The following is a 15,300-nucleotide window of genomic DNA, read 5'->3' on the forward strand; positions in this document are numbered from 1 at the left end:
GAAAGCTCTATTTGTTGGAAAAAAAATTACGTAAATTTCATTTGGGTGCAGCGTTGCATGACCATGCAATTGTCAGTTAAAATAACGCAGTGCCATATTGCAAAACATGGCCTGGTCAGGAAGATGGGTAAATCCTCTGGAGGGCAAGCGGTTAACTTCTGTATATAGTTACATAGTTAGTCTGGCTGAAATAGGAGAAAAGTCCATCCAGTTCAAGCATTTAAAAAAAAAAAAAAAAGTTATAATACTAATACCCACAGTTTGTCCAGAGGAAGTCAAAAAAACCCAGCAAAGCATGATCCAATTTGTTCCTGCAGGGAAAAAAAATTCCTTCCTGATCCCTTGAGAGGCAATCGGATATTCCCGGCATCAACTTTACCTATAAATGTTAGTAATCAGTTATATTCTGTGTATCTAAGAAATAATCCAGGCCTTTTTTAAAGCAATCCACTGAGCTGGCCAGAACCAACTCTTGAGGGAGTCTATTCCACATTTTCACAGCTCTCACTGTGAAGAAACCTTTCTGTGTTTGGAGATTACATCTCTTTTCCTCCAGATGTAAAGAGTGCCCCCTTGTCCTCTGTGATGACCTCAGGGTGAATAACTCTACACCGAGTTCACTATATGAACCACTGATGTATTTATACATGTTGATTATATCCCCCCTTAATCTCCTCTTCTCAAGAGAGAATAAATTCAGTTCCTCTAATCTTTCCTCATAGCTGAGCTCCTCCATGCCTCTTATCAGTTTGCTTGCCTTTCTCTGTACTTTCTCCAGTTCCCCAATGTTCTTTTTTTGAATTGGTGCTCAAAACTGAACTGCATATTCCAGATGAGATCTTACTAATTTGTATATCATTTATAAAACACCTTTTTTGGATGTCTCAACATTTTTTACGGATGTCGCCTATCTTCCCTAGATGACCCAAACCAGATTCTGATATTTCACTCTTGAGTCTAGTGCTCTTTACAACATAGACATCAACCCACTCTTAACTTGTACCAAAAGACATGGTTGCATAAAAAAATCATTCCTTAAATATCAAGGTTTCAATGAATATACCTCTTTGTTGGATAAAAAATATCTAACATAATTAGAGGGCTTGGACTTGTGTAAAACAACTGGAATTATCACCCTTCCAGTCATTCCGCACTAGTAAGAAGTTCTTCCAACAACACCAGAGTTTCCCCTTCCAGGGTTAATGTTCTTTAGGTACTTTAAGGTTCTGGTAGACTCAAAAGACAGCATTGCTGCTTTGTTGCCTTAACCAAACATGACCAACGCATGCTTGCTGATGGTTAAACCTTGGATCTTGACTTTACCGCCTTTTATTTTCCAGGCTAATGCACTCCTTGTGAGAGAAATTGATGTGGAAAAAGTGTGTACATTTGAACAGCCATATGTTAGTGCAATCAAAACCTTGTGGAATGACCCAGGTATCCAAGAATGCTATGATAGGCGTCGGGAATACCAGCTGTCAGACTCTGCCAAATAGTAAGTCCATCTTTTTAGATGTTTTATATGCAATGAAAATTGTAACTACCAAAATGTAACAACTTTTATAATGTGTATTAAATGTGTCTTGCTGTGGGCCACATTGTTGATGCAAAAGGTGCAAGGTGAGTTTTTTTCTTGAGGGTGTGTATTTTTTTTAATTTTTTTTAACTCTATTACTTTTCATAATCTAATAATCATATTCTATTCTAAATAATGAAACCATTTCAGAGGTATGGAATTTTTTTTTTTTTAAAAACTACTTGTCTGCGAAATTAAATCGGAGTCCCAATCTACTTGTCCCTCATGACAATCTTGTCCTGATTAAAAAAAAAAAAAAAAAAAAAAAGTGAAGGTTTGATGGTTTTTTTTTTTATTGGGCACATCCCGACCGCCCTATAGCAGATGTACTGCTACAGGGTGGCAGGGGTGCACAAAACACACTGACCCCCAGTAAAACACTCCCAGAACCCAGTTAATCCCTTTTGATCGCCCCTCATGTTAGCCCCTTTCTGCCCAGTGCCATTAGTACAGTTGTCCTCCCTTTTTTTTTTTTTTTTTTTTTTTTTTTTTTTTTTTTTTTTTTAAAGCCCTGATCACTGTATTGGGTCACTGGGGAAGTCAGTGACACCAAGTCAGTTCCCTCCAGTGTTAGAATGCCCGCTGCAGTCCCGCTATAAGTCGCCTATCGCCACCACTAGTAAAATATACAAAACAAAATTCCAGTGTGTGTATATATACCGCCATTTGTAAATGTTATAACTTTCACATAAACCAATTAATTTACATGTATTGGGATTTTTTTTTCTTTTAGCAGACTTGTAGCAGAATACATTTTGGCCTAAATTTATGACTAAATTTGATTTTTAAAAAAAAATAAAAAATTTACTGGACATGTTTAATAGCAAAAAGTCAAAAAATATTGTGTTTTTTTTTTTTTTTTTTTTTTTTTCTTAAAATTGTCTTTTTTTTTTTTTTTTTATCCCAGTGCAAAAAATAAAAACACACAGGTGATCAAATACCACTGAAAGGAAGGGGAGAGACCTTGCAGTGTGACAAGCACTGATTGGGTGCTCGTCATGAAGAGTTGCTCGTCACGAGGAGAGTTGGGCTCTTTTATTGCTTTCAGGTTACCCTCTCACACGGAAACTTCTTCTTCGTTGGGCCCCAATCACACCTGGGTGTTTTTGGGATTGCGAAAGAATCTCTGCGATTCTGCTTGCAATCACAAAATGCACTACAGTCGCAAAATGCAGGTTCAGTTGTCATTATATTCCATGGCACCTAAAATGTGGTGCAGTTTTGCTGCGTGATTTCCTGCACAGCAGTTGTGGCAAATTGCATCGCGTAAAGCTTCTTGTTGCACAAAAATGAGCAGGAGCTTCTTTTCGGCGACAAGCTTCACACAATGTGATTTTGTCACGTAACAATCTTGGCTAAACCGCACCACATTTTAGGTGCCATTGAACCTGTGTTTTGAGATCACGGGCAATATTGCAGATTACGGCATATATGGCTTCTGCCATTGTGTTTGTAGGTGCTGTGATTACATGGCCATACAGTAACAATAGACTCTCTTATGATTAACGCATAATAAGCCAGAACAAATTAGGAATGACTGTTTTGGAACCAAGCAGTCAGGAAAGGAAATTTTGGATTGCACAGTTGTTGACACAGTTGCAGTATATTTTCTCCTTTCTGTTAGAACAGAAAAGTAGCCAATACATAGCAGTGAATTTGTGTTTCACCCTGAAAACTTTTTTTTTTTTTTTTTTTTTTTTTTTACTCCAAACACCATAAACTCAGGTTTTGATAATAGTAACTAATCATTCATTTCTGTATTTATAAATCAATACCATGTTTGACAGCATCCAGTCATTATTATACATCCCAGTTGTATTCAATTGTGGTAGAGTTCAACCCAGGTAGATTGAATTGTCTGACACTGTAAAGTTGCATTGTTTGCGTCAACTGCTGCTGTCAATCAAATCATGTGAGGAGGGAATGAAGGGTGGGGTCGAGCCCACAAGTATGCTCCCATAGTAAGTAGTTGGAAGGGAGGAGGAGTGGACAGCGCCTTCGCGGGGCCCCAGAAGAAGTGTGGGGCCACTCTGTGCCATTGTTTAGAGCAGGTAAGTATACCATCTTTATTTTAGGAAAAAAAATGAACCTTTACAACTGCTTTAATATGCATTGAAGAACACTTGAACTATTTTTATAAGTGTGTTCACACAGGAGTTACGTGACTTTCATCTTAGACGTACACTTTTTTCAAATTGGATTCAGTTGACAAATGTGTGACTCCAGAGTGAAAGTTGTGTGAATCTTACTTGACTGTATACAAATAGTCCCCTGTTCTAAAAGGTATAAACAAAGACAGATTCAATTATTACAAAAAATAATTATATATATTTTACACATTCTCTATCTTCAGCTAAAAATGTTGTTTAACTTTTAAAGACCAAGTCCACCTTTTACAGAAAAATATTAAATACACTTATATTTGCAGGAGAATGTTTCATTAAAGACTTGTCCGAGACGGTACAGCTCACAGTAGGACAAAAACTAAAGTTGCAGCAAATGGCACAATGAAAGTCATATAGTAGTCTCAATGGTAGAAGCTGATCCATCTCCACATACAGAGCATAAACAATAAGGGTAAATCACTAAATATGACAATACTTATCTATATTCACATATGATATTACAGAGAGATTGAGAGATCAGCACAGTCCACTACATCACCGTTACAATATTTTGCGAGGGAAAAGGGGGGGGGGGGGTAGGACATTAGAGAGTTAAAAAAAAAAAAAAAAAAAAAAAAAAAGGGGGAGGGAGGAGTGGGGAATGAGGGATGGAAGGTAAAGAGAAACAAAATAAAGGGGAGGAGGGATAGCACGTTCTTACTTTCCATCTAAAACATTCTGCCCATATGCATCTATCTAGGCTGACGTGCATTTATTTATTTTTTGCATAGGAGTTTGCAAATCACTGCACCCACAATCAGTGGATCACAGGTGCAGTGCCAGGCTCCTGCACAACCTTCCTCTAGCTACCAATGTACAGACTTAAAGTTGCAGAGCTGGAGGACGTTTCAGTGGACTAAGAGTGCGGTGATTACCACACACATTCTATTGAAACCTACAAGTCTGTTTGCCGCAGTTTATTAATTTGCAAATGCCTTTGAATGAATGAAGCCAGTGTGTGGGTAGAGCGCAGCTGTGCATAGATCAAATATGATAGCTGCTGCTGGGAAGACAAACCCCTGCCACTGTCACAAGGGAGGAGAGGGTTCCCATTTGCACCATGTTACATGTTGCATCCTAAATACTGGTGTAACATGGTACAAAAGGTGGAGTTGGCCTATAAAAAGATTGGAGAAGTGTTAGTGTCTGTAATCTCAACAGGGACATTTTCTTTTCCTCACTTCTATCTCTCTGACACCTGTACATGAGATTTAAGGAGCTGTCACACTGGGAAAGGAAGAGACTGACAGCAATGAAAAATGTATCATGGATTCAGAGCTTGACCAACACTTCTGTCCTGGCACAGATGTCGTTAAAAACTTAACAGGCTTCTAACCCTTCATCATCTTATCCAAAACAAAATATACTTCACATTTTATGAGTATATTTTAATGTCTTGACAAAAGCTCTCATGATGTTCTTTATTATTGTTGTTTTATGTTTCTCCAGATTGTGCTTTTACTTAAAAGTGTTTAACTCCTTAATTTTTCTTAATGAGTATGGAATTCTATCTATTTCTGTTCTTCAGTTACTTGTCTGACGTGGATCGTATTTCTAAGCCTGGGTACCTGCCCACACAGCAAGATGTATTGCGTGTCAGAGTGCCAACAACTGGTATTATAGAGTACCCCTTTGACCTGGAAAACATCATCTTTAGGTAAATGTTGTATTGCTTACCAGTTTGTTTATTTCCAAAATTCATAGTTTGAATGGTTTACATTCGATTATGAACTCTTAGGGTCCTTGCACACTGTACTGATTTATTAATGCCAGATCTGAATAGCAGAAGGTTAATGTATATTTAAAAAAAAAAAGTACAGTCCATACAGTTTAATGTGTAAACATCCATGCATGTATATGCACATAAGAATTCCAGAATGAGCCTTCTTAGCTCTCAGAATTGAAGGGGCTGTGATTTATGTGTGTAACCCTCTGACCAGTAATGCAAATTATTTTTAAAGCAATGGGCTTTATTCAGTTAAAAAAAAATTAAAATAAAAAAAAGGGGGCAAAATGCCTAAAATGGCATTTTTGGTGCCCCCCTGCAAGAACCCTTATATAGAGGAACTGAACTCTGGAAGCAGTGCCCAAATAAGACAGGCCAAGGGCTTGTCTCACTTCAAATATCCTAAGACTAGCAGTCAAACACCATTGCCTTAGATCTTACACTGCAGATATACAAATATGAGGCTGCAGGCACACTTACCAGGAAGTGCACTTCTGTTTTCAGGAGGATTTCAAGGCTCTGATTTGACACAAATAACGTAAATGATAAAATGTTATTCATAACATAGCAGACTTTCACGCTTTGAGTTCAGCTTTCCTGTAAAGCATTTGACAGCAACAAACACCCTAAGGCCTCATTCACACAGGCGTACGTAAGCATACATCTATGCCAGGGGCCGTGTTAACCTGCAAGGGATGCAAAGGTGTCCGCATTTGGGAACGTGCCTGCAAGGGTGTCAGATTTGGACCAGCAACTATGCACGCATACAGCCGCTGCATCCTAAAAATAATGAATTGTACTGCCTGCATGCAGATGCACAGAGCACTTGTGCATCACATGCGTGCAAATGCTATCCTTCACACAGATGTAAGCTTAAGTACCAGTTTGCACAAGGCCTTGCACTTACTCCCCTGGCCCCTATATCTTTAGCCCCCCGGAATTCTCCATCTTCACCTCGACCCATGTAGTGTTATATCCATTGGGCAGGCAACGCAGTAAACTGGGACTTCAGGACATCTGCAGTATGACGTCTTTATTTTTATTTTTGCAAAAGGAGGGGAGTTTTGGCAGTCCTTAAAACCACCAAACACCTTTATGTAAGCAGAGGCTCTGGAGAATAAAATGATGGTTGCAATTTTGTATATTACACAATATTAATTGTTTATAAATTGCAGACTTTCATTAAAAATATCACCAAAGTTGACTTTAGAACACTCCAACACTATTTATTACCAAATTGTTTGGTAAAATATAAAAAGATGAGGTTATGTTGACAAAATAGATGCCAAACTTGTCAAGCTTTTAAAGAGATTTCTAAAGGTTCCAATTTAAAAAAAAAAAAACAAAAACCCGAACGTGTCATACTTACAGTGGGTATAGAAAAGAATCACCCCCTTAAAAATCACATCTTGTTGCTTTGCAGCCTGAGATGAAGCTAGACAGTTTTTGTTTAATCCAGCTGTAATGACTCCATGGAACTAATAACATCGAAGTGAAAGACATAACGCCAACATGTCGGGAAAAAAAAAAATTCAAAAACCGAATCACTGAGTTGGAAAAATGATCACCCTTCTTCCTAAAAATGACTTGTAAACTCATTCAGGTGTAGCTAATCACTTTCTCAATGGCACACAAAACCACTTGACTTTCAAGTGTGATCACCTGTTTTCATGCTGACAAAATGTCAAAATGACAAGAGCTTTCTTAGAGCATTTCAGTCCCTGTAGGGCAACTGAAGCAAGCAAACTACTATGGCTGGCAAGGAGCTGTCGACAGATCTCTTGGATAAAGTTGTGAATAGGCACAAGTGGAGATAAAAAAAAAAAAAAATTCAAAGGCTTTATTAATGCCTAGAAACAGTGAAGTCTATTAGGAAGTGGGAGGTATTTGGTGCTCTCACTGGATCAGGATGTTGCTCCAAACTGGATTAAAGTCAGAAGAAAACTGATCAGAGAGGCTACCAGAAGGCCTACAGCAACTCTGAAGTAGTTGCAGGTATTTTTGATTCTGTTTTTTTTAAGTGTTTTTTTTTTTTTCCTAGCATTTTGGTATTATATCTATCACTTGGATACATTCACGGGCCACTTTATTTGGGCCACTTTATTCAGGCCACTTTATTAGGTACACCAACTCAATTGCTTGGTAACACAGATTGCTAATCAGCCAGTCACATGGCAGCAACGCAGTGCATTTAGGCTTGTAGACATGGAGAAGATGACTTGCTGAACTTCAAACCAAGCATCAGAAAGGGGATTTAAGTGACTTTGAACGTCGCATGGCTGTTGGTGCTAGACGGGCTGGTCTGAGTATTTCAAAAACTACTGATGTACTGGGATTTTCACACACAACCATTTCTAGAGAGTGGCAGTTGTGCGAACGAAAATGCCTTGTTGATATCAGAGGAGAATGGGCAGACTGGTTGCTGTGACATTCAGATGGTAGGATCAGAATTTGGCGTAAACATAAAAGCATGAATCCATCCAGCCTTGTATCAACAGTTCAGACTGGTGGCATAATAGTGTGGGGGATATTTTGGCACTAGCAACATGTACCTAATAATAAAGTGGCCGGTGAGTGTAAGTTGCAGCTGGATAAAACAAATCTATGTCTGTCTTAATTTCAGGCTGCAAAGCAACAAAATGTGATCATTTTTAAATTAGGGTGATTCTTTTCCATACCCTTAGCATCCCTGATCCTCCTTGGGTCCCCACTGGTGCTTCTAGCCCCTCCCCCTTGCCGATTGCCCCCAGAGGAAGCTGCTTGTTCTGGGGGCACTCGTACATGCTCGCTTCCGGGTCGTGTGTGTGTGTCTGTAAGACATACAGAGTATGGCTTGGTCCCACCCTCTGCTCCCTCCTCATGGGCTATGATTGACAGCAGGGGGGGCCAATGGCTACTGCTGCTGTTTCTCAGCCAATGAGGAGGGAGAGCTGAGGCTCCTGTGCAAAACTCTGGATTGCCATGGGGCTCAGTTAACCACTTGATAACCACGCTATAGCCGAATAACGGCTACAATGCAGTTACCCAGTTCTGGGAGGGCATCATGACATTCTCTCAGAATGCGCGCCCCCATTGGCGATCTCATTGATCGCTGTGTCCTACGGACTCAGCTGATCACGTGATGAGGTAAAAGGCCAATCACAGCTTCCTTTTACCATGTGATCAGCTGTGTCCAATGACACAGCAGATCATGGACTAAATACAGTTGCCAGTTATCGGCAACACTGTCACAGCGTGAGGAAACTACTGCCGATAACCGGCATCTGTCAGAGCAGATCAGCACTGATGATCAGTGCCATCAGTCAGTGCTCTGTCAGTGTCGTCCGTCAGTGCCTCTTATCAGTGACCATCATTGCTGCATATCGGTGCTTCCTCATCAATGCCCACCAGTCCCACCTCATCAGTGCAGCCTATCAGTGTTGCCTATCCATGCAGACTCATCAACGCACATCAGTGAAGGAGAGAAATTACCTGTTTGCAAAAGTTTATAATAGAAACTAAGAAAAACTCTTGTTTTTATAGTGCAAAAAATAAAAACCCCAGTGACGATTTAAATACCACCAAAAGAAAGCTCTGTTTGTGTGAAAAAATGAAACCAATGTCATATGGGTACATTGTTTCATAACCACGCAATTGTCATTCAAAGTGCGACAGCGCTAAAAGCTGAAAATTGGCCTGGGCACGAAGGGGGTAGAAGTGCCCAGTAGGCAAGTGGTACTAGAGCGGCTGAGGAAGGAGCTACACACTGAAGGTTTTTTTCCTTCATACATACAATGCATGAGGGTAAAAAACTTCAGCCTATAGAACCGCTTTAAAATTGCACAGGCCTGTGAAAACGGTGGCAAACCTCAATGCCCAAAATTGTGTTCAGGCAAATTTCGCTCCATAAGAAGCACCTGACCATAAGATGCACCTAGGTTTTAGAGGCAGAAAACAAAAAAAAAATTCTGAACTAATGGACTGCAGACATAGTAGAGGAGATGACCAGAGACTGTAGACAGTACAGGGATGACCAGTGACTGCGGCCAGTACAGGGATGACCAGTGACTGCGGCCAGTACAGGGATGACCAGTGACTGCGGCCAGTACAGGGATGACCAGTGACTGCGGCCAGTACAGGGATGACCAGTGACTGCGGCCAGTACAGGGATGACCAGTGACTGCGGCCAGTACAGGGATGACCAGTGACTGCGGCCAGTACAGGGATGACCAGTGACTGCGGCCAGTACAGGGATGACCAGTGACTGCGGCCAGTACAGGGATGACCAGTGACTGCGGCCAGTACAGGGATGACCAGTGACTGCGGCCAGTACAGGGATGACCAGTGACTGCGGCCAGTACAGGGATGACCAGTGACTGCGGCCAGTACAGGGATGACCAGTGACTGCGGCCAGTACAGGGATGACCAGTGACTGCGGCCAGTACAGGGATGACCAGTGACTGCGGCCAGTACAGGGATGACCAGTGACTGCGGCCAGTACAGGGATGACCAGTGACTGCGGCCAGTACAGGAGATGACCAGTGACTGCGGACACAGTACAGGAGATGACCAGTGACTGCGGACACAGTACAGGAGATGACCAGTGACTGCGGACACAGTACAGGAGATGACCAGTGACTGCGGACAGTACAGGGATGACCAGTGACTGCGGACACAGTACAGGAGATGACCAGTGACTGCGGACAGTACAGGGATGACCAGTGACTGCGGACAGTACAGGGATGACCAGTGACTACGGACAGTACAGGGATGACCAGAGACTGCGGACAGTACAGGAGATGACCAGAGACTGCGGACAGTACAGGAGATGACCAGTGACTGCGGACAGTACAGGAGATGACCAGAGACTGCGGACAGTACAGGAGATGACCAGTGACTGCGGACAGTACAGGAGATGACCAGTGACTGCGGACAGTACAGGAGATGACCAGAGACTGCAGACACAGTACAGGAGATGACTGCTGACCTTTGGGGAGGGAGGGGGAGCGGGTACCTGAATTTGACAGGTACCCGCTCTTACTTCCGCAGAGTTTTCCTTTGATCTTACCTGTTCCTCTATCCAGCCGCGCGCTGTCTACCCGGCTTCTGTAGTGTGGGCGCTCGGCGTACAGCCCGATGCCCAGTGCGCATGCGCGAGAAGCGCTGCGCTTTGTGATTGGTCCGGCGGCTTCTGGGATCTGTCATGTGTCCCAGGTACCGCCTTACCATTCACAAAGAGCACCGCTTCTTGTGCATGCACACTTGGGACCCGGCTGTCATGCACACTACAGAAGCCGGGAAGACAGCGCGCCGCTGGATAGAGGAACAGGTAAGGTCCCACTGCAGAGCTGAGCGGTCGGCCCGGTATTCTGACACGGCGGCAGTGAAAATACCGGACCGGCCACTCTATATTCGGTCAATAAGACGCACTGACATTTCCCCCCCTTTTATGGAGCGAAAAATACGGTAATTACTGCTCTCACTTTTGCATTTGGGGCAATATGTAACATGTTTTTGTATGTAGCTGTGCCCAGCAAATGTTTATGTATGTGGAGGGCTTTAAAAAGAATATATATTTATTTTATTTTTTTATTTGTTACTTTCATTTTTTTTTTTATTTTTTTTTTATTTATTTATTTTTTACTTGCTATCTCAAGGGGACCAGTAGTGCCCTATGGTATGGAATATTGCTGGTCACAAGTTCTTTTACCAGGGCAATTATTTATTTTTTCACACAAATGTTAAAATCTGCATTTGTTGCTAGAAAACGACTTCACTTTCAGAGCCCTGTAAAAGTGACCAGCAGTCCTAAAGATAAATACCGCAGCAGCTGTTTTCTTGTTTGTATTTTTTATAGCAAGTTAACATAAGCCATTTCAGAATATTTGTACCTGATACTTTCAGTTGCAATATGAATGATTTGTAATCTATATATCCTTACCAATCATTTTTTGCCAAAAGTATGCAGAAACCTAAACAAACATTTAAAACTCAAGTACTCCTCTCTCTTGTGAACACTAGGTACAAACTGGGTGCAAAATATTCAACTTGCACGCTATTTTCAGCCTTTTCTACTAATCTTTCTCTTGACATTTTCTAGTATTTGACCTAGAACTTCAATGTTCTTTTACAAAACAGATTGGGGAACCGTGATTAGTAAGGGTATTTTCGGTAGGCGTTGCTGTCAGTCCAACTTTTGATATAGTTGGGGTATAGGATTATAACTTTTTTTTTTTTTTCCTATGGTTGAACTGGATGGACTTTTTTTTTTTTCAGCCAGACTATTGTAACTTTGTGATGTGACGGACAGGAGGAGTCACAAGAGCAATGACCTAATTATTGTGGTGATGCTTTTTGGTCTGGTCAGCACACAGGGGACAGGTTGGTGCTAGAGCATTGCTTTACTGCAGTAGAGAAAAGTGATGCAGCTGATCTGGCTTTGCTGTTTGGCACGGGTGTACCAAGACTAGAGAAGCAGAAGTCTTCTTTTTTTCTTTTCTACACTGGTCACTTAACGTCTGTATTTCTGCTTCAATTATTTTATTTCAATTTCAGTGCCAGTCAAACAGAATCATCCGTAATGTGAATATTGCCAAAGTAAAGGTACAAAAGCTCCATAACAAATGCCTCAACCATACAAATTGCAGGCTGAGGCTCTATTGAGGCTGAATATAAACATAACAGAAGGAAGGAAAAGGGAAAGAGAGGGGAAGAGATCCTGGGGCTTGCCACACCAACCACAGCAGGGTAGAGAAGAGAGGCAAGATTTCTTAAGTAGGTCAAGGCTCCAATAAAGACTCCTTAGAACCTGGTGGAAGAAAGGTGTGCAATCCAAGTTCACCATAGCTTGTTATATGCAGGCATCCTATCCTGCAAGGTGGCTTCTGTCTTTCTATGAATCACAGCCTGCATGACCCTATTCAACATGTAGGTATTTCAACTGTGTATGTGTCTGTTTGCCTTCAATTTAGCACAAAACTTGACACAATTCACAATGCTAACCAACCAGGATAAGGTGTAAAGTATTGATTGTATATTACATTTTTAAATGAAGTAATATTTGCCATGCTCTTGGGTTTTGAGCCCAGCTGTAAAAAACATGCTTAAAGCTATACCTATTATTTTTATCTCTTTAACAGAATGGTTGATGTAGGAGGTCAAAGATCTGAGCGGAGAAAGTGGATACACTGCTTTGAGAACGTTACATCCATAATGTTCCTTGTTGCCCTTAGTGAATATGACCAGGTTCTTGTGGAGTCTGATAACGAGGTGGGTAACCTAACATGGTTTTTGAATCCTTTCGAAGAACTGCACATGGCAAGGTGGCAATGCTGCTGCTGATTGTGAGGCAGTAGTTTACCTTTTTTTTTTTTTTTTTTTTTGACTTGGATGCCAAGTTTTTGACTTTCCACTACTGTTCACTGTGTGGTTGATTGTTATTTACATCCAGCCTTTGCTTGGCTTGGTACTTTCTTTTCTTACCCCCACCATTTTGCTCTGCATGATCTTGTATTTTTTGTCACATAAGATCAAAAAATGAACTACTGAAAGCCTCCTTACTGCATTTGTTTCATAAAGGATCACTGCTTACACAGAAGAAATTAATGGTAGTTATATTTGTGTTTTCTTTGCAGAACCGGATGGAGGAGAGCAAGGCTCTTTTCAGAACAATTATCACATACCCCTGGTTCCAGAATTCTTCAGTAATTTTGTTCCTCAATAAGAAGGACCTTCTTGAAGACAAGATCATGTACTCTCACCTTGTAGATTATTTTCCTGAGTTTGATGGTAAGTATTTTTATAAGAAAATTTTCCATTTCCTGCAAGTCATCATAAAACATTTTAAATAATAGATTATACTAGAGTGCTTTTTGTCTCCTTGACCTGCATGCAGGTCATTTTGATCCGCTTTCAGAAAACATACCAAAACTGCCCAATGTAGTTAAAGTCTATGGCAAAGTGCAAGAAACCATTGGTACACTGCGCTGCACCCACATTGTAGTAAAACCACACACATCAGTGTGAAAGCATTCTTATTATTCCTGTATATCACCTTTTATCTGCAGGCAATGTTTAAATAATGGTATAATGTTTGACAATTTGAATATATTGAAAGGCAACAAATTCCATGGGGTGTACTTAATTTTCACATGACTGTAATTGGGCCATTTTCATACCAGCCATAAGGTAAAGTATTTGTGTAACTTTCATAATCACCGGTAGATTCCAGAGCTGCTTGCGTTGCCATTTATAGTCATTTCTATTTCACCCTCGGGATTTGACTTGTGCATCAGAAATCTTGTTAAGACATGGAGCTATTGTAGTTTTATTAACTCTCTCCCTTATTTGTATAGATCTGTTAGTTATACACAGCCAATACCTGTATGCTGCTTTTTGTCTTTTCTATCCTTTTTGCATTGCAGAACTGGGACTGGAACACCTAAATTGGTCCTATGCCAGCGGGTGTAAAGTTTGCTAAACACTGATCTCTTTCTGAGAATGAGAGGCGCAGAGATATGTGCTTGTGTTCACTTGTACAGCCAGGTTTCACTGAACCCCCTTACCCTCAATTCAGCCTATTACAGTATATTTTTTCAGAGAAAGGGGAATAGTCCTTTAATGATCAGATTTGCAATAATAGATATTTACCATGCTCCCTTACCTTCAGATTAAGTGCTAAATACCCTGACCTTCTGCAGTGGTGGAACCAGTTGCATCAATTGCATTTTCTCATGTCGCCTCTAACCGTTTCTATAGATCATGATTTCATGTCTACATAGGTGTAACGTTCTGATGATACATTTTTGAGACCTTTTGATTTAACTATAAATGGTATTCCTACTTTTGATTTAATTTGTGTGCTTCGATTTTTTATTTTAGTCAATTAAATATGAATTTTTGCTTATTGTGTTGCCTTGCCATTTTCTGCCAACAGGTGGTGTATTACTTAGGCTCCTTTTTCACATGCTTTCAATTTTCTTCTGCTTAAGGTTAACTGCTTTAGCTCCAGATGATTTTTACCTCCTTCATCACCAGGTCATTTTTTGCTATTCGATACTGCGCTACTTTAACTGCCAATTGCGCTGTCATGGAACACAGTACCCAAATTAAATTTTATATAATTTTTTCACACAAATAGATCTTTCCTTTGGTGGTATTTGATCACCACTGGGTTTTTAATTTTTTTATATAAATGAAAAAAGGCCATACATTTGGAAAAAAAATATTTTTTACATTCTGCTATAAAACACATCCAATAAAAAATTTTAATTTCTTCATGAATTTAGGTCAAAGTGTATTCTTATACATGTCGATGGTAAAAACAAAATCCCAGTAAGTGTATATTTATTGGCTTGTGTGAAAGTTATCAATGGTGTGTGTGTGTGTGTGTGTGTGTGTGTGTATGTATGTATGTGTATATATATATATATATATATATATATATATATAGATAGATAGATAGATAGATAGATAGATTTTTTTTTATTTTTATATTATCAATAGTGGTGATCAGCGACTTGTAGTGGGACTGTGCTAGTGCTATTAGGCAATATGACACGGGGTAGGAACTGACATCTCAAGTGACACTAACCCTAGGTTCACATCTGTGCGGGTGGTGCTGCTGCACATCCGCACGAAAATCCGTGCAGCTGCACTACCCGCACAAAGAAATGCGGATCCGCATCCGCAGTCAAAGTGTTAACTGTGTGCCTAACAAGTGTAATGTGTGCTGCATTTACGAAGAGATGTGACTGTCTTTTCTCCTTGCTTTGCAGGTTAGTTAACACAGGGCTCTGTATTGTCATTCGCTAAGCCAATCAGCAGGTCCCAGCCATAAATCAGTGGCTGAGACC

At 40.5% G+C, this 15,300-nt stretch overlaps 1 protein-coding gene across 1 annotated transcript in view; it reads left to right on the forward strand.

The window, feature by feature from the left end:
* Window positions 1–15,300, forward strand: part of LOC149470066 (guanine nucleotide-binding protein subunit alpha-11) — a 99,182-nt gene that overhangs the window by 61,771 nt on the left and 22,111 nt on the right. Inside the window, exons 3-6 of the mRNA XM_089667121.1 lie at window positions 1,341–1,495; window positions 5,270–5,398; window positions 12,586–12,715; window positions 13,081–13,234. Coding sequence (XP_089523247.1) covers window positions 1,341–1,495; window positions 5,270–5,398; window positions 12,586–12,715; window positions 13,081–13,234 — 568 coding nt within the window. The remainder of the gene's footprint in view (window positions 1–1,340; window positions 1,496–5,269; window positions 5,399–12,585; window positions 12,716–13,080; window positions 13,235–15,300) is intronic.

Source organism: Staurois parvus, unplaced genomic scaffold (genome assembly GCF_062004578.1).
Source record: "Staurois parvus isolate SC_StPar_1 unplaced genomic scaffold, SC_StPar_1.0 ptg000053l, whole genome shotgun sequence".
In the NCBI taxonomy this organism is placed as follows: Eukaryota; Metazoa; Chordata; class Amphibia; order Anura; family Ranidae; genus Staurois; species Staurois parvus.